We start from the raw sequence: 24895 nt of genomic DNA on the forward strand, positions 1-24895 counted from the left end.
GGAATCTGGTTGATATCCCTTTAAATGGAGGGAAGGGATGCAATGGAACAGGGAGCTTTCAAAATAAGAGGCACTTCCCAGTTGGATTTTCCTCAGGTTTTCGCCTGCAATATCAGTTCTGTTATACTCACAGACAATATTTTGACATTTTCGGAAACTTTAGAGTGCTGCAGGGATGGTTGTTCTTCTGGAAGGTTCTCCCACCTCAACGGAGGAACTCTATAGCTCTGTCATAGTGACCATCGGGTTCTTGGCCACCTCCCTGACCAAGGCCATTCTCCCCCGATTGCTCAGTTTGGCTGGCCGGCCAGCTCCAGGAAGAGTCTTGGTGGTTCCAAAATTCTTCTATTTAAGAATGATGGAGGCCACTGTGTTCTTGGGGACCTTCAATGCTGCAGAAATATTTTGGCACCCTTCCCTTGCCACAATCCTGTCTCAGAGCTCTACAGACACTTCCTTTCGACCTCAAGGCATGGTTTTTGCTTTGACATGCAGTGTCAACTGTGGGACCTTATGTAGACAAGTGTGTGCCTCGTCTATAAAAATGTCTAAACACTTGTTTTCGCTTTGTCATTATGTGGTCTTGTAACTTAGTTAGGCTTATACTTCAATATATATGCTAATGTATCAAACAATCATTCATTTGTTAATGTCATCACAGTTATTCATCGTCAGTAAAAATAATATTGTAATCTAACAGCACCTGTTTGTCACTCATAATACTCACAAAATGATTGCTCCTATACCCTCCTTTTTTCTGAACATAAATATAAATGCAACATGTAAAGTGTTGGTCCCATGTTTCATGAGCTGAAATAAAAGATCCCAGAAATGATCCATACACGCAAAAATTGTATTTATCTTTGTTCGTGAGCATTTCTCCTTTCCAAAATAATCCATCCACCGGACAGGTGTGGCATATCAAGAACCCGATTAAACAGCAAGATCATTACACAGGAACACCTTGTGCTGGGGGAAATAATTGGCCATCCTAAAATGTTCAGCTGTGTCACACAACACAATGTCACAGATGTCTCAGGTTGAGGCAGCGTGCAATTGACTACCTGCCACCCCAGTTTCACGTAAAGACTGCAAGGGTTGAGGGAATAGGTGATGTTTTTCCTCAACAAATTAGTGATTTCAATTAACAGAACTTTTCAGTCAGAGAAACAAGAAATAAACGAAATGGCTAAAAAGATGTTGCTGCCTCAGCACAAAGTGTGATAAACATAGCTGTGCTGTCTTTTCACTGAATCAGGGAGGAAAGGGTATGCCAGTCACTCACTATAAATAAATATATATATATTTTTTTTTTATTACACAGCGTGGCCATCAGATTCCCTCGAGTCACTTGTGTCATAATTATTTAATCAAACAGTGCACTTAAAGCGTCAGACAATCTCAAGGCATATAGTTGATTTTATTCAAACACATAGGGTGTGTCTATAGATTGAAAAATACACGTTTAAAAATTGACAAACAGACGACCGATATTTTTTTGATCATTAGGAACAACCCTATTTGCTTTGTCACATTTTTGCAGTATTACTTTAGTGCCTTGTTGCAAACAGGATGCATGTTTTGGAATCTTTTTTAATTCTGTACAGGCTTCCTTCTTTTCACACTGTCCATTAGGTTAGTATTGTTGAGTAACTACAATGTTGTTGATCCATCCTCAGTTCTCTCCTATCACAGCCATTAAACTCTGTAACTGTTTTAAAATCACTACTGGCCTCATGGTGAAATATCTGAGCAGTTTCCTTCTTCTCCCACAACTGAGTTAGGAATGACACCTGTATCTTTGTAGTGACTGGGTGTTTTGATACACGACCTAAAGTGTAATGAATAACTCCACTATGCTCAAAGGGATATTCAATGTCTGCTTTAACTGCGATGCAGTTACATATCAGGATATTATTTTTGACGACATAGCGTTTCGTATCATTGTGACAATATCGCAATATTATGTTTTGCGCTAGTTGGCTGTACCTGCACCAAAACTCCAGGATCTTTCCTTCACAGCTTGTTCTCCATCTTCTTTTTAAATAGGGAGACTATTTGTTTTCAGCCCTTTTATTTCCATGACTGATCAAATCTTGTTTTTCTCATGGCTCTTTTGTCCCTCTGCAGCAGACATACAGTGTGGTGAGCAATATGCTTGGAACATTTAAAAAAAAAAAAAATCACAGTATTGAATCGCAATACATCTAGAATCATAACACATATCGTACCGGCACCTAGGTGACAATATCATATAATCAGGGCCCTGGCCAAACAGACATGTGTGAAAATACCCTCAAATCAAAGGTGACATCTGTCCTGTCTCCACATATGAAACATTTGATCTCAATTCCAAAACGCTAGAGTATAGAGCCACATTAAATGTTTTAGCTTCGCAGTCCAAATAAACACAGAGGGTAGTGTAGGATAATGGAGTAACCTAAATCGCACTAAATATGACAAATATGCATAAACAGATTGAAATTATAGAAGAAACGTGTGAAAATGTTTTGTACTTACTTCAAGTTCAAAGGGAGCTGTACTAGGGACGTGTGATCGAGCAGACAGAGCGCTTAAGTCTTTGTCCGACCTATGTGAGAACGGCAACGGCTGGCTGTAGTACATGCCCTCATCAGGGTAGTCACTTTCGACCCCCTCTACAAACTTCTTTCTCGTAGCACTGAACATTCCGTTTGTCACCTGCAGAAGTGAGATGAAAGAAGAGGTTTTACCATTTCAACTCCAAAAAGGCTTTCTCAACCAGCATATGCCTGCATCCATTTATTGACAAAACATTGTTCATATCAGATTTTTTTTAACTATCATGGACAGGACTTTAGTGAAAACACAACAGTTATGCAGGAGCCTACAGTTAGTCCGATGACGATGATCTACTAGACTTTCAGTTTCAACTACTCCAACCTCACCACCAGACAACTACACGCCCACACACATTGCACAATGTGCTCATACAGTGTGCCTTACAGCAAAACAATTATAATCACTTTTAAAAAGTGTTGATTTTCCACTGTTTCATTGCATTGGTCAACATACAAAAACTGTGTGCATCTGTGCAACATTGCCTCAGCACAATTCAACAAGCTTCTGCTCAGGTGCCTCTTAAGTTCACAACCGATTCCAGTTATTCTCCACACCAAATTTTCCTTCAATCTAAGAACCCTCTGACACATTCTCACCTTGTGAACATGGAGACATAGCTATTGATATTTAAATGACCCTACACACATTCATTATTTCCACATTGAATGGGGTCATCTCTGCCACTGGTGTCAAAACTAGGAAGATGCTTGTTGTGCTAGCAAGATGCTTGCTGCCAGTTTAGTAGTGCAGCCTCAGGGGGAAGAGTATCAACATGAACATGCCACATTATATTTAGTGTAGTTGGCTAACTAGCTAAACAGCCACCCACTCTCGCGTGACTGGATACATTGGTTGTTTATCCTTTGGCTTCAGCATGTTGTGGCTAACAAAGTTACGTAGCTAATCAAGACAGAAATATCTAAATAGCTATCTAACCTATCAAGTTAAGCGAGCAGAATCGAGGGACGCAAAAAATATGTACCGGTTGCAGGAGAGATAACTCTCGAGAAACGAAGGGGTCCGGCAAGGTGGCTTGGTGTGCCGGTGTAATGCAATGGAATTTGAGTCATGCATGTGGGTCACAGGACTCAGACAAGCGAGCTAGCTAACGCTATAGCTATTAACTAGCTAACGTTAATAACGCCAGTTGATTGTTTATGTCCTAGCTAGCTAAATTGAGCTAACTAGCTACCAATACAGCGTGAGTCTGATTATAAGTTTGCTTCAACAACTAGCCGTGACAGCCCTTGTCTGTTTGCCCATAGGTAGTGAGTGATGTGCAGGTTGGGCCTACTTTGCCTCCTATCCACTTCCCAATCCCAGTAGCTACCTCTCGGTCTCAATTCACGCTAGCGGCCACACAGACAAAAACATAAGACCATTCGAATTGAAATCCACGAACCGGTCCAAAACATACCGAACGGCAAGGACTACAAAGATGAATGTGTTGTGATGTAACGATTTGATTCGGACCAAACGGGTTTATATTTGGGTGGGGGAGGGTGGACATTTTTAAAAATAAATAAAAAAAACCTCACCGCATTAATTTCCCTTCTGCTCGTAGATCCAAGATGGCTGTGTATTCTACAATCGAGAGTCCTGGGTGAATAGCCTTTACCCTCTGACCTCTCTGCAACCTAATCATTTCCGCACACAAATTATGAACGTTCTACTAATGTGGGTACAACGTGGCTAATACTCAGAATGTATTTGAATAGTCAGCAATGTTGTTTTTGTAGTTACATATATTGTTGTGGGAACTCACCTCACTAATCTGTAGTAGACAATGATCAGTGCATCAACAAACTCAGTAGGTAAACAAAAGCCACTCCCACTTCGGTCATTTTCAAAACATAGAGGTTTGGCAATGACCCCTCGGAATGATATCACAGTAGTAGTAGCCTAGATATATGGTATCACCATATCATATTGATATGTGTCACTCACTAGCTACGAATCACCGTCACCTATGCCATTAAAGGATTTAAAAAGTGTTGCCACTTATTTGTATTTATCACATTTTAAAGCAGGCTAGACAACAAAATTCAGCCACAAGGCAGATTTTTGTCCGAGCCTGGGTGCCAGAACATAATTGTATTTTTTAATATATATTTTTAATGTAAGTAGGCAAGTAAGTTAAGAACAAACGCTTATTTACAATGACGGTCTACCGTGGCCAAACCCGGACGACACTGAGCCAATTGTGCACCACCCTATGGGACTCACAATCACAGCCGGATGTGATGCAGTCTGGATTCAAACCAGGGACTGTAGTAACACCTCTTGCACTGAGATGCAGTGCCTTAGACCGCTGCGCCACTCGGGAGCCCAATGATAATTTGTACACTGCAAATTGACCACAACCACAACTTTTTGGTGGGAATACTTGGAAACAGATGTTCTATTTTTTTTTTTTTATCTTTACTGAATTCCTGGTGATCTTCTTTTTAACCCAAAAGGAAATTCAATTTACTGGCCGGTTGTTGCCAACCCCTCTTTTAAAGCATCTGCCAGTATTCTTATTGTTCATCATCTTTCCATTGTTCTATCTATGTGGTATGCATGACACATTGTATCAACTCATCTGTGCTATAGGCCTATCGGTTAAGAGCATATTGGATAACAAATGTTGTCCTCTCCAATATATCTAAAGTATTACATTCTATGGAGGGACCACCATATTGCCCACATTTTCTCCTTCATCAGTCAGTACTGCATTTCTGCCTGTCAGAAGCCACCAGATGAAGAGTAATGTGCTGCATAGAGGAGGGCTGGAGATCTTCAGTGTACAACATAAAACAAAATCCAGAATAGAGCCGTTCTACATCCACCTAAAAGGAAGCGATTCCCAAACCTTCCATAACAAAGCCATCACCTACAGAGAGATTAACCTGGAGAAGAGTCCCCTAAGCAAGCTGGTCCTGGGGCTCTGTTCACAAACACAAACAGACCCCACAGAGCCCCAGGACAGCAACACAATTAGACCCAACCAAATCATGAGAAAACTAAAAGATAATTACTTGACACATTGGAAAAAATAACAAAAAAAACAGAAAACTAGAATGCTATTTGACCCTAAACAGAGAGTACACCGTGGCAGAATACCTGACCACTGTGACTGATCGAAACTTAAGGAAAGCTTTGACTATGTACAGACTCAGTGAACATAGCCTTGCTAATGAGAAAGTGTCACGCCCTGGTCTTAGTATTCTGTGTTCTCTTTATTATTTTGGTTAGGCCAGGGTGTGACATGGGTGATTTATGTGGTTTGTTTTGTCTAGGGGTTTTGTAGTTTATGGGATTGTGTTTAGTTAAGTAGTCTAGGAAAGTCTATGGTTGCCTAGAGTGGTTCTCAATCAGAGGCAGGTGTTTATCGTTGTCTCTGATTGGGAACCATATTTAGGCAGCTATATTCTTTGGGTATTTCGTGGGTGATTGTTCCTGTCTCTGTGTTTTGCACCAGTTAGGACTGTTTTTGGTTTTTCACGGTTTCTTGTATTGTATAAGTATATTGTTCTGTTATCATCTTTATTAAAGATGTTTATAAATAACCACGTTGTGTTTTGGTCCGACTCTCTTTCACCAGAAAACCATAACAGAAAGGCCGCCGTAGGCAGACCTGGCTCTCAAGAGAAAACAGACTGTGCCCACTGCCCACAAAATTAGATAGAAAATGAGCTGCACTTCCTAAGCTCCTGCCAAATGTATGACCATATTAGAGACACATATTTCCCTCAGATCACACAGATCCACAACGAATTTGAAAAATGAACTCTCATATCTACTGGGTGCAATACCATAGTGTGCCATCACAGTAGCAAGATTTGTGACCTGTTGCCACAAGAAAAGATCAACCAGTGAAGAACAAACACTGTTGTAGATACAACCCATATTTATGTTTATTTATTTTCCCTTTTGTACTTGAACTATTTGCACATCGTTACAACAATGTATATACCCATAATATCACATTTGAAATGTCTTTATTCTTATGGAACTTCTGTGTAATGTTTACTGTTCATTTTTAGTGTTTATTTCACTTTTATTATCTACTCCACTCTTTTTTGGCAATGTTAACATTTGTTTACCATGCCAATAACGCCGTTAAATTGAATTAAATTGATAGAGCATGCCCTGACCAGCTGGCAAGTGTCTTCACTGACACTTATCCCTGACCCGGTTTGTAATACCAACTTGCTTCAAACAGACCAGCATAGTCCCTGTGCCAAAGAACGGCAAGGTAACCTGCTTTGAAAGGCTGCACTGACATCTGTAGCCATGAAATGCTTTGAAAGGCTGGTCATGGCTTACATCAACGCCATCATCCTAGATACCCTGGGCTGACTCCAATTCACATATTGCCCCAACAGATCCACAGATGACGCAATGTCTATTGCAATCCACACTGCCCTCAACCACTTGGACTAAAGGAATACCTACATATGAATGCAGTTCATTGACTACAGCTCAACATTCAACACCATAGTCCCCTCCAAGCGCATCACCAAGAACAAGGACCCTGGGACTGAACACCTTTTGCAACTGGATCCTGGACTTCCTGATGGTTGCCCCGAGGCGGTGAGGGAAGGCAACAACACATCCACCACAGTGACCCTCAACACGGGGGCCCATCAGGGGTGTGTGCTTAATCGCTTCCTGTACTCCCTGTTCAGCCACAACTGTGTGGCCACGCACAACTCCAACACCATCTTCAATTGTTAGGACTGATCAACGATGACGATGAGTCAGCCTATAGGGAGGAGGTCCTGGCACCACACTGCCAGGACAACAACCTCTCCCTCAACATCAGCAAGACAAACAAGCACGCCTTCACGCACATCAATGAGTTTGTAGTGGAGCGGGTCGAGAGCTTCAAGTTCCTCTGTGTCCACTTCACTAAGGAATTAACATTGTCCACAGACAACCACACAGATTTGAAGAGGGCACAACAGTGTCTCTTCCCCCTCAGGAGTCTGAAAAGATTTGACATGGGCTCTCGGATCCTCAAAAAGATCTAGAGCTGCTCCATTGAGATTATCTTGACTGGCTGCATCACCACTTAGTATAGCAACTGCAAGGTTTACACCTTTATTTAATCTTTATTTAACTAGGAAAGTCAGTTAGGAACACATTCTTATTTTCAATGACGGCCTAGGAACGGTGGGTTAACTAACTGCCTTGTTCAGGGGTAGAACGACAGATTTTTACCTTGTCAGCTCGGGGATTCAACCTTGCAACCTTACAGTTAACTAGTCCAACGCTCTAACCAGCTGCCTCTAATTACACTTACTGCGAAAGCAGTAAGCCAAGGTAAGTTGCTCGCTAGCATTAACCTTATCTTATAAAAAACAATTAATCAATCAATCATAATCACTAGTTAACTACACATGGTTGATGATATTACTAGTTTATCTAGCGTGTCCTGCGTTGCATATAATCGATGCGGTGCGTATTTGTGAAAAAGGACTGTTGCCCCGATGTGTACCTAACCATAAACATCAATGCCTTTCTTAAAATCAATACACAGAAGTATATATTTTTAAACCTGCATTCTTAGCTAAAAGAAATCCAGGTTAGCAGGCAATATTAACCAGGTGGAATTGTTTCACTTCTCTTGCGTTCATTGCACGCAGAGTCAGGGTATATGCAACAGTTTGGGCCACCTAATTTGCCAGAATTTTACGTAATTATGACATAACATTGAAGGTTGTGCAATGTAACAGGAATATTTAGACTTATGGATGCCACCCGTTAGATAAAATACGGAACGGTTCCGTATTTCACTGAAAGAATAAACGTCTTGTTTTCGAGATAATAGTTTCCGGATTTGACCATATTAATGACCTAAGGCTCGTATTTCTGTGTGTTATTATGTTATAATTAAGTCTATGATTTGATGGAGCAGTCTGACTGAGCGATGGTAGGCACCAGCAGCCCTGTAAGCATTTATTCAAACAGCACTTTAGTGCGTTTTGCCAGCAGCTCTTCGTTGTGCTTCAAGCATTGCGCTGTTTATGACTTCAAGCCTATCAACTCCCGAGATTAGGCTAGTGTAACCGATGTGAAATGGCTAGCTAGTTAGCGGGGTGCGCACTAATATAATTTCAAATGTCACTCGTTCTGAGACTTGGAATAGTTCCCCGCGGATTTTGTGGAGTGATGGGTAACGCTGCTTCGAGGGTGGCTGTTGTCGATGTGTTCCTGGTTCGAGCCCAGGTAGGAGCGAGGAGAGGGACGTAAGCTATACTGTTACACTGGCAATACTAAAGTGCCTATAAGAACATCCAATAGTCAAAGGTATATGAAATACAAATGGTATAGAGAGAAATAGTCCTATAACTCCTATAATAACTACAACCTAAAACCTCTTACCTGGGAATGTTGAAGACTCATGTTAAAAGGAACCACAAGCTTTCATATGTTGTCATGTTCTGAGCAAGGAACTTAAAAGTTAGCTTTCTTACATGGCACATATTGCACTTTTACTTTCTTCTCCAACACTTTGTTTTTGCATTATTTAAACCAAATTGAACATGTTTCATTATTTATTTGAGGCTAAATTGATCTTATTGATGTATTATAAAAAGTTAAAATAAGTGTTCATTCAGTATTGTTGTAATTGTCATTATTACAAATACATTTTAAAAAATCAGCCGATTAATCGGTATCAACTTTTTTGGGTCCTCCAATAATCGGTATAAAAAAAATCATAATCGCTCAACCTCTAGTGGTGAGTACGGCCCAGTACATCACTGGGGCTGAGCTCCCTGGCATCCAGGACTTCTGTACTAGGCGTTGTCAGATGAAGGCCCCAAAAATGGTCAACAACTCCAACCACCAAAGCCAGGGACAATCAACTAGATTCACAATTTTTTGACTGCAAATTGACGGCAAGAAGCTAAAACAGATATAATGTTTGACTAAAACATAACAATTTCAAACGTTGCTTACATTTGTATACGATCACGTGTCTCTCTATTATGCGTGGGAATACTTGGGAACAGATTTCTTAAATAAAAACCACGTGGAGCTGAATTCCTGGTGTCTTTGATGTTCAACAATGAACATTTTACACACGTTTTACTTTATTTTGAAAACATTTTAATTATATTTTTTTGCTCTGAAAACTTGGGGGCCCAAATAAAACCACCCGCGGACCAAATTCAGCCAGCGAGCCACCAGTAGGGGAACTCAGCCATATACTGTTCTGTCTGCTATCGCATGGCAAGCAGTACCAGTGTGCCAAGTCTAAAACCAATAGGACTCTGAACAGTTTCTACTCCCAAGCCATAAGACTGCTAAACAAGGCTGCTAAATAGCTAATCAAATGGCTACCCGGAATACCTGCATCGACCCTATTCTGAACTAACTCTCTTGCACTGACTCTATGCACACATACTGGATTCTACCCACACACATAAACACACACATACTACATATGCACACATAACACACACACACACACACACACACACACACACACACACACACACACACACACACACACACACACACACACACACACACACACACACACACACACACACACACACACACACACACACACACACACAAACACTTTCACACTCACCACATTCACTGCTGCTACAGCTCAATCTATTATCTGTTCTGTTGCCAAGTCACTTTAACCCTACCTATGTGTACATAGCTACCTCAATTACCTCGTACCCCTGCACATCGACTCAGTACTGGTACTTCCAGTATATAGCCATGTCATTTTGAATCATTATTGTCATTCATTATTGGACTGTGTATTCATTCCTGGTGTCAATATTTCTATTTTTTTTTTTGACATTTATTTATCTCCATCTTTAACTCTGTATTATTGGATATGGACATGTAAGTAAGCATTTTACTGTTAGTCTACACCTGTTGCTTTCCAAGCATGTAACAAATTACATTTGATTTGATTTGATTGATTTGATAAGGGACATTATATTCCTGCCCTTTATCTGGTTGGAAAATATACCCTAATAAAGGTATAGGAGAATACGTAGAAAAGTCCCACTTCAGATTGTACTAACGAGACAGCAGATGATACCACCTTCCAGCTCGCAGAGAATTACGTGACATGGTTATGTAACTGAATGTGGTTCCCATGCACATGGTGCAGTAAGTACAAATGAAATCACATATGTGACCAAAAGCAAGCTCAAACTCACACTACAGTACGAAATCCGGCTCTGATTAAATCCCACCTTAATCGTCTTAAAAAAGGAAATTAAACAGAATCAAAGAACATTTCCTAGAAGCTCATTTTAGCACCAGCCACCAGCTGTGGCTTGGTTCCACAGTATGTATCCATAGCCCCTGCTGGATAAAAACAGCGTTAGGTTTTCGCTGGTGAGCAGCCTTCATTGTGTTTTTGCTGGTGACCAGCCTTCATTGTGTTTTGATGGTCACCAGTGTACCAGCATACAGTGCATTCGGAAACATTTTGTTACGTTACAGCCTTGTTCTAAAATGGATAAAAACGTTTTCCCCCTTATCAATCTACACACAATAGCCCATAATGACAAAGCAGAAACATTATTTTTTTAACATTTTGCAAATAAAAAATAAAAAAACAGAAATATTACATTTACTTAAGAATTCAGACCCTTTACTGAGTACTTTGTTGAAGCACCTTTGGCAGCAATTACCGAATTGAGTATTCTTGGGTATTACACTACATGCTTGGCACACCTGTATTTGGGGAGTTTCTTACATTCTTCTCTGCAGATCCTCTCAAGCTCTGTCAAGTTAGATAGGGAGTGGAACTATTTTCAAGTGTCTTCAGAGATGTTTGATCGGGTTCAAGTCTGGGCTCTGGCTGGGCCACTCCTGCGTTGTCTTGGCTGTGTGCTTAGGGTCGTTGTCCTGTTGGAAGGTGAACCTTCGCCCCAGTCTAATGTCCTGAGGACTCTGGAGCAGGTTTTCATCAAGGATCTCACTGTACTTTGCTCCATTCATCTTTCCCTCGATTCTGTCGATCCTGACGAGTCTCCCAGTCCCTGTTGCTGAAAAACATCCCACAGGATGATGCTGCAGCCACCATACTTCACCGTAGGGATGGTGCCAGGTTTCCTCCAGATGTGACGTTTGGCATTCAGGTCAAACAATTCAATCTTGGTTTCATCAGACCAGAGAATCTTGTTTTGCATGGTCTGAGAGTCCTTTAAGTGCCTTTTGGCAAACTCCAAGAGGGCTGTCATGTTCCTTTTACTGAGGAGTGGCTTCAGTCTGGCCACTCTACAATAAAGGCCTGATTTGTGGAGTGCCGCAGAGATGGTTGTCCTTCTGGAAGGTTCTTCCACCTCCACAGAGGTACTCTGGAGCTCTGTCAATGTGACCATCGGGTTCTTGGTCTCCTCCCTGACCAAGGCCCTTTTCACCCGATTGCTCAGTTTGGCCGGGCGGCAAGCTCTAGGAAGAGTCTTGGTGGTTCCATACTTCTTCTATTTATGAATGATGGAGGCCACTGTGTTCCTAAGGACCTTCAATGCTGCATACATTTTTTTGAACCCTTACCCAGATCTGTGCCTTGACACACGGTCAATTCCTTCGACCTCATGGCCTGGTTTTTGCTCTGACATGCACTGTCAACATATAGACAGGTGTGTGCCTTTCCAAATCATCTCCAATCAATTGAATTTACCACAGCTGGACTCCAATAAAGTTGTAGAAACATCTCAAGGATGATCAATGGAAACAGCAAAGGGTCTGAATACTTATGTATAAAAGGAATTTCAGTTGTTTTATTTTAATACATTTGCAAAAATGTCTAAAAACCTGTTTTTGCTTTCTCATTATGGGGTATGGTGTGTAGACTGATGAGTAAACAAATAATAAAACCAGCACCAAGTCGCATAATTCCTATTGGAATCCAGCCTGAGTGTGGATATTCAACAACTTTTATTCACCAACAATCTGCATTCAGAATAACTGCCAGGGTTAGAACGATGAACAATACGTCACGCCAAGCAGCCACAACAGTCAGTAAGAGTGTCCTTGATTGAGTCTTTGAATGAAGAGATTCAGATTGCCCATCCCTGACCTAAACTATCTAAATTGGAAAAACCATTTCAAGCATACACTACAGGCTACATATTGTAGTGAAAATAAGTTAAACAACAATAAGTTACTGCCGAATGCTGGTTACTTGAGACTATACCTCACTTGGGATTTGAACTCACAAATTCTTGGGTGCTAATGACCTGCATTTCCTGCTACGCCACCAGGTCTGTGGGCATGACAGAGGTTGGCCACAGATTTAATGGCAGGAATACAGTTCTGCAATTTGCTGAATGTTGCCCAGAATCAAGTCAATAATTGTCCGACAAAACCACTTTACTTGATGTAAACAATTATAAAACACAATACTTGATTAAAAATCGAATTTGGGTCTTACTGCTAGTAGCCCATGAAAACGCACTAAAAAACATATTCATACATGGCAAACAGATAGTCAAAAAATAAACAAAAGAAGTTTGTTTTGAAATGTTTGACATATTGTCACACCCTGACCATAGATATCTCTGTTTTTCTATATATTTTGGTTAGGTCAGGGTGTGACTAGGGTGGGTACTCTAGTTTTTGTATGTCTAGGGTTTTTGTATGTCTATGTTGGCCTTATATGGTTCCCAATCAGAGACAGCTGTTTATCTCTGTCTCTGATCGGGGATCATATTTAGGTAGCCATTTTCCTCATTTGTGTTGTGGGATCTTGTCTACATTTAGTTGCCTGAGTGCACAACAGTAGCGGTTTGGTCGTTGTTTTGTTCAGTGAGTTTCGGATTATTAAAATTATGTGGAACTCGACTCACGCTGCGCCTTGGTCTCATCATTATGACGACCGTGACACATATCTTAGAGATATAAGAAGGATCATTAAATGTGTATATATACACAGTACCCGTCAAACGTTTGGACACACATACTCATTGACGTGTTTTTCTTTATTGGTACTATTACTATATTGTAGAATAATAGTGAAGATATCAAAACTATGAGAACACATGGAATCATGTAGTAACCAAAAAAGTGTTTAAAAAATGTTATATTTGAGATTCTTCAAAGTAGCCAATCTTCGCCTTGACAGTTTTGCAGACTCTTGGCATTCTCTCAACTAACTTCACCTGGAATGCTTTTCCAACAGTCTTGAAGGAATTCCCACATATGCTGAGCAATTGTTGGCTGCTTTTCCTTCACTCTGCAGTCCAACTCATCCCACACCATCTCAACTGGGTTGAGGTCAGGTGATTGTGGAGGCCAGGTCATCTGATGCAGCACTCCATCACTCTCCTTCTTAGTCAAATAGCCCTTACACAGCCTCAAGGTGTGTTGGGTCATTGTCCTGTTGAAAAACAAATTATAGTCCCACTAAGCACAAACCAGATGGGAAGTGTTTAGTCCCACAGTCCTTAGCTTAGTGATGAGCTTCGTGGGCACTATGATGGTGAACGTGGAGCTGTAGTTGATGAACAGTTTTCTGACACAGGTGTTCCTTTTGTCCAGGTGAGAAAGGGCAGTGTGGAGTGCGATTGAGATTGCGTCATCTGTGGATCTGTTGGGGCGGTATGCGAATTGGAGTGAGTCTATTGTGTCTGGGAGGATGCTGTTGATGTGAGCCATGACCAGCCTTTCAAAGCACTTCATGGCTACAGACTTGATGGATTTTGCGACAGCATTTGAAGAAACCTTCAAAGTTCTTGACATTTTCTGGATTAACTGACTCCCATGTCTTAAAGTAGTGATCGGCTGTCGTTTCTCTTTGCTTAATTGAGCTGTTCTTGTCATAATATGGACTTGGTCTTCCACCAAACAGGGCTATCTTCTGTATACCACCCCTACCTTGTAACAACACAACTGATTGGCTCAAACTCATTGAGAAGGACAGAAATTCCAGTAATGAACTTTTAATAAGGCACATCTGGTAATTGAAATGCATTTCAGGTGACTACCTCGTGAAGCTGGTTGAGAGAATGCCAAGCGTTTGCAAAGTTGTTATCAACATAAGTGTATTTAAACTTCCGACCTCAACTGTGTACACTACTGTTCAAAAGTTTGGGGTCACTTAGAAATGTCTTTGTTTTTCATGAAAACATACATGAAATTAGTTTAAAAATTAATAGGAAATATAGTCAAGACGTTGACAATAATGATTTTTAATTTAAATAATAAGAGTGTCCTTCAAAACTTGCTTTCGTCAAAGAATCCTCCATTTACAGCAATTACAGCCTTGCAGACCTTTGACATTCTAGTTGTCAATTTGTTGAGGTAATCTGATGCTTCCATGATTCCTGAAGCACCTCCCACAAGTTGGATTGGCTTGATGGGCAGTTCGTACGTACCATACGGTCAAGCTGCTCCCACAACAGCTCAATAGGGTTGAGATGCGGTGATAGGCTGGCCACTCCATTATAGACAGAATACCAGCTGACTGCTTCTACCCTAAATCGTTCTTGCTTAGTTTGGTGCTGTGCTTCGGGTCATTGCCATGTTGTAGGAGGAAATTGGCTCCAATTAAGCGCCGTTCGGGTATGTCTTGGCATTGCAAAATGGATTGATAGCCTTCCTTCTTCAAGATGCCTTTTACCCTGTACAAATCTCCCACTTTACCACCACCAAAGCACCCCCAGACCATCACATTGCCTCCACCATGCTTGACAGATAGCGTCAAGCACTCCTCCAGCATCTTTTAATTTTTTTCTGCGTCACATGAATGTTCTTCTTTGTGATCCGAACACCTCAAACTTAGATTTGTCTGTCCATAGCACTTTTTTTCCAATCTTCCTCTGTCCAGTGTCTGTGTTATTTTGCCCATCTTAATCTTTTAATTTTATTGGCCAGTCTGAGATATGGCTTTTTCTTTGCCTAGAAGGCCAGCATCCCGGAGTCGCCTCTTCACTGTTGGCGTTGAGACTGGTGTTTTGTGGGTACTATTTAATAAACTGCCAGTTGAGGACTTGTGGGGTTTCTGTTTCTCATACTTGACGCTTTAATGTTCTTGTCCTCTTGCTCAGTTGTGTACTGTGGCCCCCCCACTCCTCTTTCTATTCTGGTTAAAGACAGTTTGCCCTGTTCTGTGAAGGGAGTAGTACACAGCATTGTACGAGATCTTCAGTTTCTTGGCAATGTATCGCATGGAATAGCCTCTATTTCTCAGAACAAGAGTAGACTGATGAGTTTCAGAAGAAAGTTATTTGTTTCTGGCCATTTTGAGCCTGTAAACAAACCCATAAATGCTGATGCTCCAGATACTCATCTGGAGAAGGACTAAAGAAGGACAGTTTTATTGCTTCTTTAATTAGCACAACAGTTTTCAGCTGTGCTAACATAATTGCAAAAGGCTTTTCTAATGATCAATTAGCCTTTTAAAAGGATACACTTGGATTAGCTAATGCTATGTGCCATTGGAACACAGGAGTGATGGTTGCTGATAATGGGCCTCTGTACCCCTATGTAGATATTCATTCAAAATCAGCCGTTTCCAGGTACAATAGTCATTTACAACATTAACAATGTCTACACTGTATTTCTGATACATTTGATGTTATTGTAATGGACAAAAAAGGTGCTTCTCTTTCAAAAACAAGGACATTTCTAAGTAACTACAAACTTTTGAACGGTAGTGTATATATATATATATATATATATATATATTCCCCCATATTTAACCTCTACTTCCATATATACTCCCATACATTTTTTAAAACTGGTACCGGGCTACCTTCATATGAGTCTTGTGATGCTTCTGGGTATCCTAGAGCAAATCCGGCATGTACGTGTTTGTGAGATTCTCAACTTTCGGTGGTGGGGTCATATCAGTGTGTAGTCCAAACCTTTTGGATGCTACAGACGTTTTCGTGAGAAGACCGATTTTTGGGGTGACTCCTATTCTGATAATAACCAGCTGTAGTTCTGCCAACTTCAACTGCAGTTGCGGAAAGCTGATGTCTGCTGATGTGGTAGATTGAGACACAGCCCATTCAAATAAACTGATATCTCTAGCATAATCAGATGTATATTGATCGGGATGTTTTTATTATGCTAATTCGTTTGTATTATGCTAATTGTATTGTGCTAATTAAAAACTCCAGGGGGTTCATTATCGTACTCACAGATCCTGTGGTGCAGCAGGAATGTCAGGTTGCTGGCAACCGAGAGGTTGTGAGTTTAAATCCCAAGTGATGTTGACTCCCAAGTAATGCACACTTTGCTGGTCTGCGAAACCATGTCCAGCATTATCATATTTCCCAGCATGCTCTATTGCAGTTAGATTTTTTTAATTGTTTGTTTCAATATCTGTTTTGGCATGTAGATTGAGTGATTAATCTTGTGCTACACAAAGATAAATAATTGACATTTTTCTAAACAAATTCAATCTGTTAGTTGGATATATTGCATCTGTTATTGAAATGGTTAATCTAGTTTAGATTGTTTAGCTAGTCTCATATATTTATCTTTCTAACCATAGCAGTCATTTTGAATGCTGATTGTGGGAATCCACTCTGCCTGGATTCCAAAAGAAATTAAACATCACTTTGCAAACCACTATAATGGGACTTGATGCTGGCTTTCCTTTAGCTTATGCTGGTCACCAATGTCCAAAACACAACGAAGGCTAGTCACCAGCAAAAACACAACGAAGGCTAGTCACCAGCAAAAACACAACGAAGGCTAGTCACCAGCAAAAACACAACGGAGGCTAGTCACCAGAAAAAACACAATGAAGGCTGGTCACCAGCAAAAACACATCAATGGCTGGTCACCTGCAAAATACAACAAAGGCTGGTCTGCCAGTGAAAAACACAAGGAAGGCTGGTCTGCCAGCATAACCAGCTAGACCATGCTGGTCAGACCAGCTTGACCTGCTAGACCATGCTGGTCAGCTAGACCATGCTGGTGTGAGCTGTGAGTGGGACCTCACACACTCACAGCTCACACCAAGTCAATGTGAACGAAGCAGACAGGACTCCCTAACCTGGGGTTGACGAAGCCCAGACCACTCTGGCATTTACACCCCCGTCATACGCTGCTTTACTTTTTTTGGGAGGCTGTTACTTCATTTTCCACTCCCTACAGCAAACATTTCAAACCACCCGATGATTTACTGGTTTTCCAGTTTGGCCAAAACACTCTCTGGCTCTCTCACATGGCTGCCTGCAACACTGTGCCATAGCTCAGAAACATGACAGGCAGCCTCTGCTAACAGTCACAAATTCTGCACATCATAGTGAAGGGCGAATGGCCACTTGTGTGGCGATGTTAAAGGTATGAATCACAGGCTGTGTGAGGGCTTGTATACGGACGGAATGTAGATGACCTCCCGTGCTTTCTTTATTTAACACCTCTTACACTTATCAACTGACTACATTCTGTTCTGTAGACCATAGCCCACCCCCCGCTCTCTCCCGTTATGAAGACGGGAAAAGTCATTAAGCACAAATGGGGAGGAGTGAGCAGCTCGTCATTTGCTTTTGCTTGAGAGGCAAAGCTCAGAACCATAGACAGACAGAGAGAGAGCCAACAGAGGTCTGTGCAAGGGTATGGGAATATCAGCAACACTTTCACTATGTGGGATACAACAATGGCATACCACTATTTGGGGGAACGCTGGCAAACATAATTTGGAAGTCTGTGTTTTTTGAGAGACCGTCAAGTATAATCTCCAGTTTTGTGGGGGTCACAACAGAATTGGCTGATGCATGGACCGGTAGCTTGACATTGGAATTGCCTTTCAGGGTTTCAATCAAGTCGTAAGTTATTCACTCATATAGTGTGATATTTCATGTTTTATTCTTGTTTTTTTCTATAAAGTAGCAACAGACTTGACAGCTTATATTGCTAAGTAATCATGAAAGATAAGGAATGGACATTCCTGGACTTTCTTCCATGAGCCCCTCACTCCTCCCTCAACTCTGCGGCTAAATCAGAGGTGAGTGAGGGGCAGCATCAGGTTGAGGACAGGGTGTTCATGATGGGGAACGTCATGCGTGGCGCTGTGGCCTTCATTCCCTCCGAGCGCTGCCAGCGTTTCCTGGTGGGCGACCTAAAGGAGATGCCTCTTGATCGGACACTAGACCTGAGCAATTTCCAGCTGCGTCGGCTTCCTATGGCTGCGTGCCTGTTCAATGAGCTGGTCAAGCTCTACCTGAGTGGCAACAACCTGAACACCCTACCTGCAGACCTGCAGGACCTGAGGAAGCTGCAGCTCTTAGCTTTAGACTTCAACAGTTTCGAAGAGCTGCCTGCGGCGGTGTGTCAGCTACCCCAGCTTAACATCCTGTATCTGGGCAACAACAAGCTCTGGAGCCTCCCCCGGGAGCTGAGTGAGTTGAAAGAACTTAATACCCTTTGGTTGGAGACAAACCGCTTCATTGAGTTCCCTAATGTGGTCTGCGACCTCTCCAACCTCAAGACCCTCCATCTGGGGTACAACCAGATAAGCAAACTGCCCATGGAGCTCAGTGGGCTGAAGGAGCTGAGGAGTATCTGGCTAGCCGGGAACCAGCTGTTTGAGTTCCCGCCAGTGTTGCTTGCCATGCACTTTCTGACTGTGATTGATGTGGACAGCAACAACATCTGCCGTTTTCCCGGTCTCTCCCACTTGCAGGGGTTAAAACTGGTAATCTACAACCACAACCCCTGTGTGAACGCACCTGTGGTCGGGGAGGGGGTCAGGAGGGTTGGACGCTGGGCGGACAGCTCAGATGATGAAGAGGATGGTGAGGATGGGTCGAAAGTGTGTGAGACGCTGACTGCGGTGAAGGAGCTTGCCACAAAGCTTGCCTCAGAGGGAGAATTGGACACACTACTTGAAAAGGGTCGTGGAAGAATCTGACCTTCAGCCGTGGATAGGCTGGAGAACAGGATGCCAGTCAAGTGGAGCACTTACTGGAGAGCGGCCATTTGTCTCGGCATGTTACACAAGCAGACAGGCTTGATGGTGTTGGCTTCCAAATATGGTAAAGCCAATAATATGGATCTAAACACAGATGACAAATAATAAGCTATTACAATTGGTTTTCCATCATGATGAAACATGGACCTCATGAAAAGCTCCAGGAGAAATCTCACATGAAGTTCTCTATTACATAACTGTCTGCAGACTTGAATGAAATTGTGGCTAGTTTTTAGTTAATTTAACAGGTGATTATCCAATTTAAATAATTTACGGAGACATGAAGAAATTCTACCAGGTGTCCCTATTCAATAACTTTTGCTGGGGGCAGTATACTGTTTGTATAGCATTGAGTACAGAGCAAATTCTCCTGTGTTAAATCAATACTGACTGTGTAAATTTAACACTGGCCATGGCTACACAGGTCCACACTTTTGAGTGTTAAATGAACACTGTGCTTAGTGCTGACACTATTACACTTTGTCAGTGTTAAGGAATTAAAACTTTCAGTGTTGTGCAATAACACCGTATTTTGTATTTTTACCCATTGCACCAAGAGTTCAGTATCTCTTGACAAGGTCACACAGTTGGGTTAAGGACATTACAATAATGTTTCAAGTCTTTATTGTAACATGCTCTTATGTAAGAGTTTATAAAAACTTCAGAACTGGAAGCACACATGCTCAAATGTTTATTAACATAACTATAGACCACTTAAACTAGTACAACGCTTCCACTCACAGGTGGCCAAAAATACCTAATTGAAAGCCACGTCCCAATAAACCACACCTCAAATATAAATTCCCAGTGTGCCTTGCCTTTTCGAGTAAATTGTATCCTTAACGCCCATGACTGTAGTAGTTAGTGACAGAGGCATCGTTGTTAAATTAATTCCTTTTCAGTCCTGTGGACTTCAAGTGGGTTCCTACTGTAGGCAAATGTTATCGTTAAAATTAAACTGTTTATGACAATACATTACATATATCATAAAGACCTTACTTTGACGGCCAAGTTTTACCCTAACACAGAGGTGTTAGGAACCTCCTGGTTTACAAGCCACATCAGGCCTGCAAGTCATATTATGCTGGTTTTCTAAATTATGTGTAATTTCTATTGGAATCCAGCCAGAGTTAGGACAGCCAACAATTAAACATTTTTATTCACCCGCATCCTGCGTTAATAATGATTATCAGGGTTAGGAACATTGATAAAAGAGACTACCTAAACCATTTAAACTGGAACAATGGGCGCAATAAATCTACATTGAACAAAAATATGCAACATGCAACAATTTCAAAGATTTTACTGAGTTACAGTTCATATAAGGAAATCATTCAATTGAAATCATTGAATTAATCTATGGATTTCACATGACTGGGTATACAGATATGCATCTGTTGGTCACAGATACTGTAAAAAAAAGGTAGGGGCATGGATCAGAAAACTCATCAATATCTGGTGTGACTACAATTTGCCTCATGCAGTGACATCTCCTTCGCATAGAGTTGATCAGGCTGGAATGTTGTCCCAAACCTCTCTAATGGCTGTGCAAAGTTGCTGGATATTGGTGGGAACTGGAACACGCTGCAGTACACGTCGATCCACAGCATCCCAAACATGCTCAATGAGTGACATGTCTGGTGACTATGCAGGCCATGGAAGAACTGGGACATTTTCAGCTTTCAGGAAAAGTGTACAGATCCTTGCGACATGGGGCCATGCATTATCATGCTGAAACATGAGGTGATGGCGGCAGATGAATGGCACGATAATGGGTCTCAGGATCTTGTTACGGTATCCCTGTGCATTCAAATTGCCATCAACAAAATGCAATTGTGTTCATTGTCTGTAGCTTATGCCTGCCCATACCATAACCCCACCGCCACCATGGAGCACTGTGTTCACAACATTGACATTAGCAAACCGCACACCCACAAGACGCCATACCTGCTGTCTGCCATCTGCCTGGTACAGTTCATGGATTCATCCATGAAGAGCACACTGCTCCAGTGTGTCAGTGGCCATCGGAAATGAGCATTTGTCCACTGAAGTCAGTTAAGATTCCGAACTGCAGTCAGGTCAAGACTCTGGTGACTACAACGAGCACGCAGATGAGCTTCCCTGAGACAGTTTCTGACAGTTTGTGATGAAGTTCTTCTGTTGTTCAAACCCACTGTTTCATCAGCTGTCCAGGTGGCTGGTCTCAGATGATCCCGCAGGTGACAAAGCCAGGTGTTAAGGTCATGGGCTGGCGTGGTTATACATGGTCTGTGGTTGTGAAGCCAATTCGACATACTGCCAAATTCTCTAAAACAACGTTGAGAAATCAACTTTCAATTCTCTGGCAACAACTCTGGTGGACATTCTTGCAGTTAGCCTGCTAATTGCAACTGTGCAAAACTTGAACGATCTGGGGCATTGTGTCGTGTGACAAAACTGCACATTTTAGAGTAGACTTTTATTGTCACCAGCACAAGGTAAACCTCTGTAAAGATCATGCTGTTTAATCAGCTTCTTGATATGCCACCCCGGTCAGGTGGATGGATTCATTTAGATTTTTTAAATGTTATTTATCTTTATGTAGCATAAGATGAATCAATCAACGTACATGCAAAAACACAGATATGAAAAACAATTGTGAGAAAATCTAACTGCAGTAGAGTAAGCATGAAAATATTATAATGATGGGCATGGTTTTGATGGGAATGTTTTACTCTCCACAGAGTAAAACTGACACAATCACACTCTCATATTCAACACTTTTTATTAACACCACCACCGGGGGTTCTGTTACACCAATGAGTGTTAAATTCACTCTTAGAAAGTTAAATGAACTCCTGAATCAACACTAGAAATGTTACACTGAAAAATCAACACTTGGTAACACTGGTCAATTTGCTGTGTAGATATTATTTTCATGAAAGGATTGTATACAGATATTGTCGTCATAGGCTCTTGCAGAGCAGTGTTGACACTTCTTTGTTATCAGAATTTACATAGACCTACTTCATTTTCCAAATTTCTTGAGAATATGAAATACTGTCTCAACCTGCCAAGCCTTATTTCGGTGAGGTGATTAACATCTTTGATATATGTTTAAAGTCAAGCTACATCTTTCATCCAGAATGATGCATCATTTAGGTTATATGACAGGTAGGGCCGTAGATTTGATTTAAAGGTGTTTAATGGGTTTTTAATATTATCACAGGAGCTTCTTACCTACAATAAAAACACAGCTGTATCAGACTAGCTAAAGAAATGACACACAGGTTCAATATTGTGCTACCTGAGAGAACACTATAAACCCCAATGTGCTGTCGTTACTCAAAACATTGGAGGAAACCTCTTGCACTTAATATATCTCAGTACAGTTACTTAAAGTGATTTTGTAGTCGTTACTCAAACCAATAGAGTCACTGTGACCCTGTAGGCAGTCCAGATTTGAAGATTTATCAGCTTGAACATTTTGAGTAATGTCCCCACTTAAGGCCATATTCCAACTTCGAGATATGAAATGAGTCTGAGAAGCTGTGGCGAAAGAGCCCACTGTGCACAGATGTCAATTCAACATCTATTCCACTTTGGTTCAATGTAATTTTGTTGAAATTACGTGGAAACCACATTGATTCAACCAGTGTGTTCCCAGTGGGAGATTTCTACTTTTCAATTCACATTACATCCTTGCCTTACCTTTCGTTGTGGCTGGCAATGCAACATTCTTGGTCACAGTACCCACTATAGCCAGTAAACACAATTATTCAACAATGACAGAAACCTTTCTTCTAAAACACATTACACTATTCAATAATGCAGAAATTCTCAAGCATGTGGAGACACAGTTGTGTTTGTTTTCTGGTCTGTAGGCTACACATGACATTTTAGCTTCAAGACAAAAGCACAGAGTTGCTAACAGAATGTCTTCAAGTAACATTAGTTTATCAAAAATTAACAATTAACCTTCTCATACGAATATAAAACTACACTGGGTCTACCTGAGGTTAACACAAGCTTAGGAGATCGTATCTGTTTTGTTCTATGAGATAATAGCAGTCAGTTAACCCTACAAAACAACTATACATTTTCCCATTGGCGAAAAATATATCTTCTAACCTTCAATTCAGCACCTGGAATGCACGTGATGTCAACGTCTGGAATCAACATAATTTCGCTTACTGGGATGTTTGACTTATTAGCTATGGATTTGGAGTTTCTGTATCCCAATTTGCCAAGACAAAAAATTATGGAACGCCGTTTGGACACTATTTGACATGTCAAATAAGCTTGTTGACCAATCAGGACCTGAATATGACTTCACATCACAATAATTTAACACGTTCATACATTTTTTACGTAACTGTTACACATTGATTACACCATCACTCGTATTTCTTACGTCACAACGATTCATTGATACGTATCGATGCTGGTAAAGTTGTCTCGCGCATCTACAGTGCTGGTCATAAAAAAGCTAGCAAGCTCAGGGATGCAAACAATGTTCTTCTCCAAAAACAGAAAAATTACAATCTGTTTCAGTAGCTATAGTTAGCTAGCTAGGTGTCATCATCTAAAATAACCCTCATTCAAAATAAAAGTATGGAATTGACAGTGATGCAAATGAATACAAACAGCAGAATTATACCATAATTGAACAGATCAAGCTAAACGAGGCTGGAATGTTGCTATATAACATTTTAAAAAGACAATAATTTGTTCATTTGACAAAAATCTGTTGAAATCACACTGGATGTATAATACTTCAGAATTCAGCCTTACCTATGGATTGTGGATCAATGACATGGGGTATCAGTCTACTCAGTGACACCCAGAGAACATTAGCGTTGTAGCTCTTATTGCGTGAATTGAGCCACATGTATTGTCAACCTATGTATTGAACACTAGTTCAGAGGGAAAACAATAGTGCGTGAATGAATGATTTGGAGTCTGATAACTCTGAGGATGACGCTGGGAAAAAATATATTGGGTAATGAGTAGACTGATACCCCATTTAATTTATCCCCAATCCTTAGGTAAAGCTGTACAGTGCAATATGAATGTCAATACAGACAATAGGCTGACTGGGGAGGTGATTTCACAGTCACAGTCCCGCGATAAGAGCTACAACGCTAATATTTGCGTAAACCCTTCGCAGTTGTGTTCTGTGGGTGTCACATAGTAGATTGATACCCCAATTTCACTGCTTCACATTCCATCCTTGTTTAACATTATCTAGTCTAAATATGGCATCATTCCACCAATTCCATCACTTTCAAATAGGTACTTTTATATTGAAGGCAAAATAGATTCCACTTTTGTGCCTAATCCTTATTGTGGCTAGCTTCACAACACATAACCCAGTCGAGCGTCACTAGCCAGATGAAGCTAGCTATC

General features: G+C 41.1%; 2 protein-coding genes across 8 annotated transcripts in view; one reads left to right on the top strand and one right to left on the bottom strand.

Annotated features, from left to right (window-relative positions):
- Positions 1-23999, bottom strand: part of LOC118396497 (CCR4-NOT transcription complex subunit 2-like) — a 52138-nt gene extending 28139 nt beyond the window's left edge. Inside the window, exons 1-2 of one of the 7 annotated variants that reach the window (XM_035790743.2) lie at positions 23618-23999; positions 2521-2700 (exon numbers count right to left, since the gene is read on the bottom strand). In XM_035790743.2, the coding sequence (XP_035646636.1) occupies positions 2521-2700; positions 23618-23668 (231 nt within the window). In that variant the 5' untranslated portion in view covers positions 23669-23999. Of the gene's footprint in view, positions 1-2520; positions 2701-3583; positions 3813-4139; positions 4258-23617 lie in introns of those variants that run through there. The other 6 variants (XM_035790745.2, XM_035790742.2, XM_035790746.2 and 3 more) reach the window with 6 other exon arrangements.
- LOC118396499 (leucine-rich repeat-containing protein 10-like) lies at positions 18074-23602 on the top strand. The gene has a single exon (XM_035790749.2). The coding sequence runs from the start codon at positions 18581-18583 to the stop codon at positions 19445-19447; it is 867 nt and encodes a 288-aa protein (XP_035646642.1). The 5' UTR covers positions 18074-18580; the 3' UTR covers positions 19448-23602.
- Positions 24000-24895: the final 896 nt, after the last annotated feature.

The sequence above is a fragment of the Oncorhynchus keta genome, chromosome 17 (genome assembly GCF_023373465.1).
Source record: "Oncorhynchus keta strain PuntledgeMale-10-30-2019 chromosome 17, Oket_V2, whole genome shotgun sequence".
Lineage (NCBI taxonomy): Eukaryota > Metazoa > Chordata > Actinopteri > Salmoniformes > Salmonidae > Oncorhynchus > Oncorhynchus keta.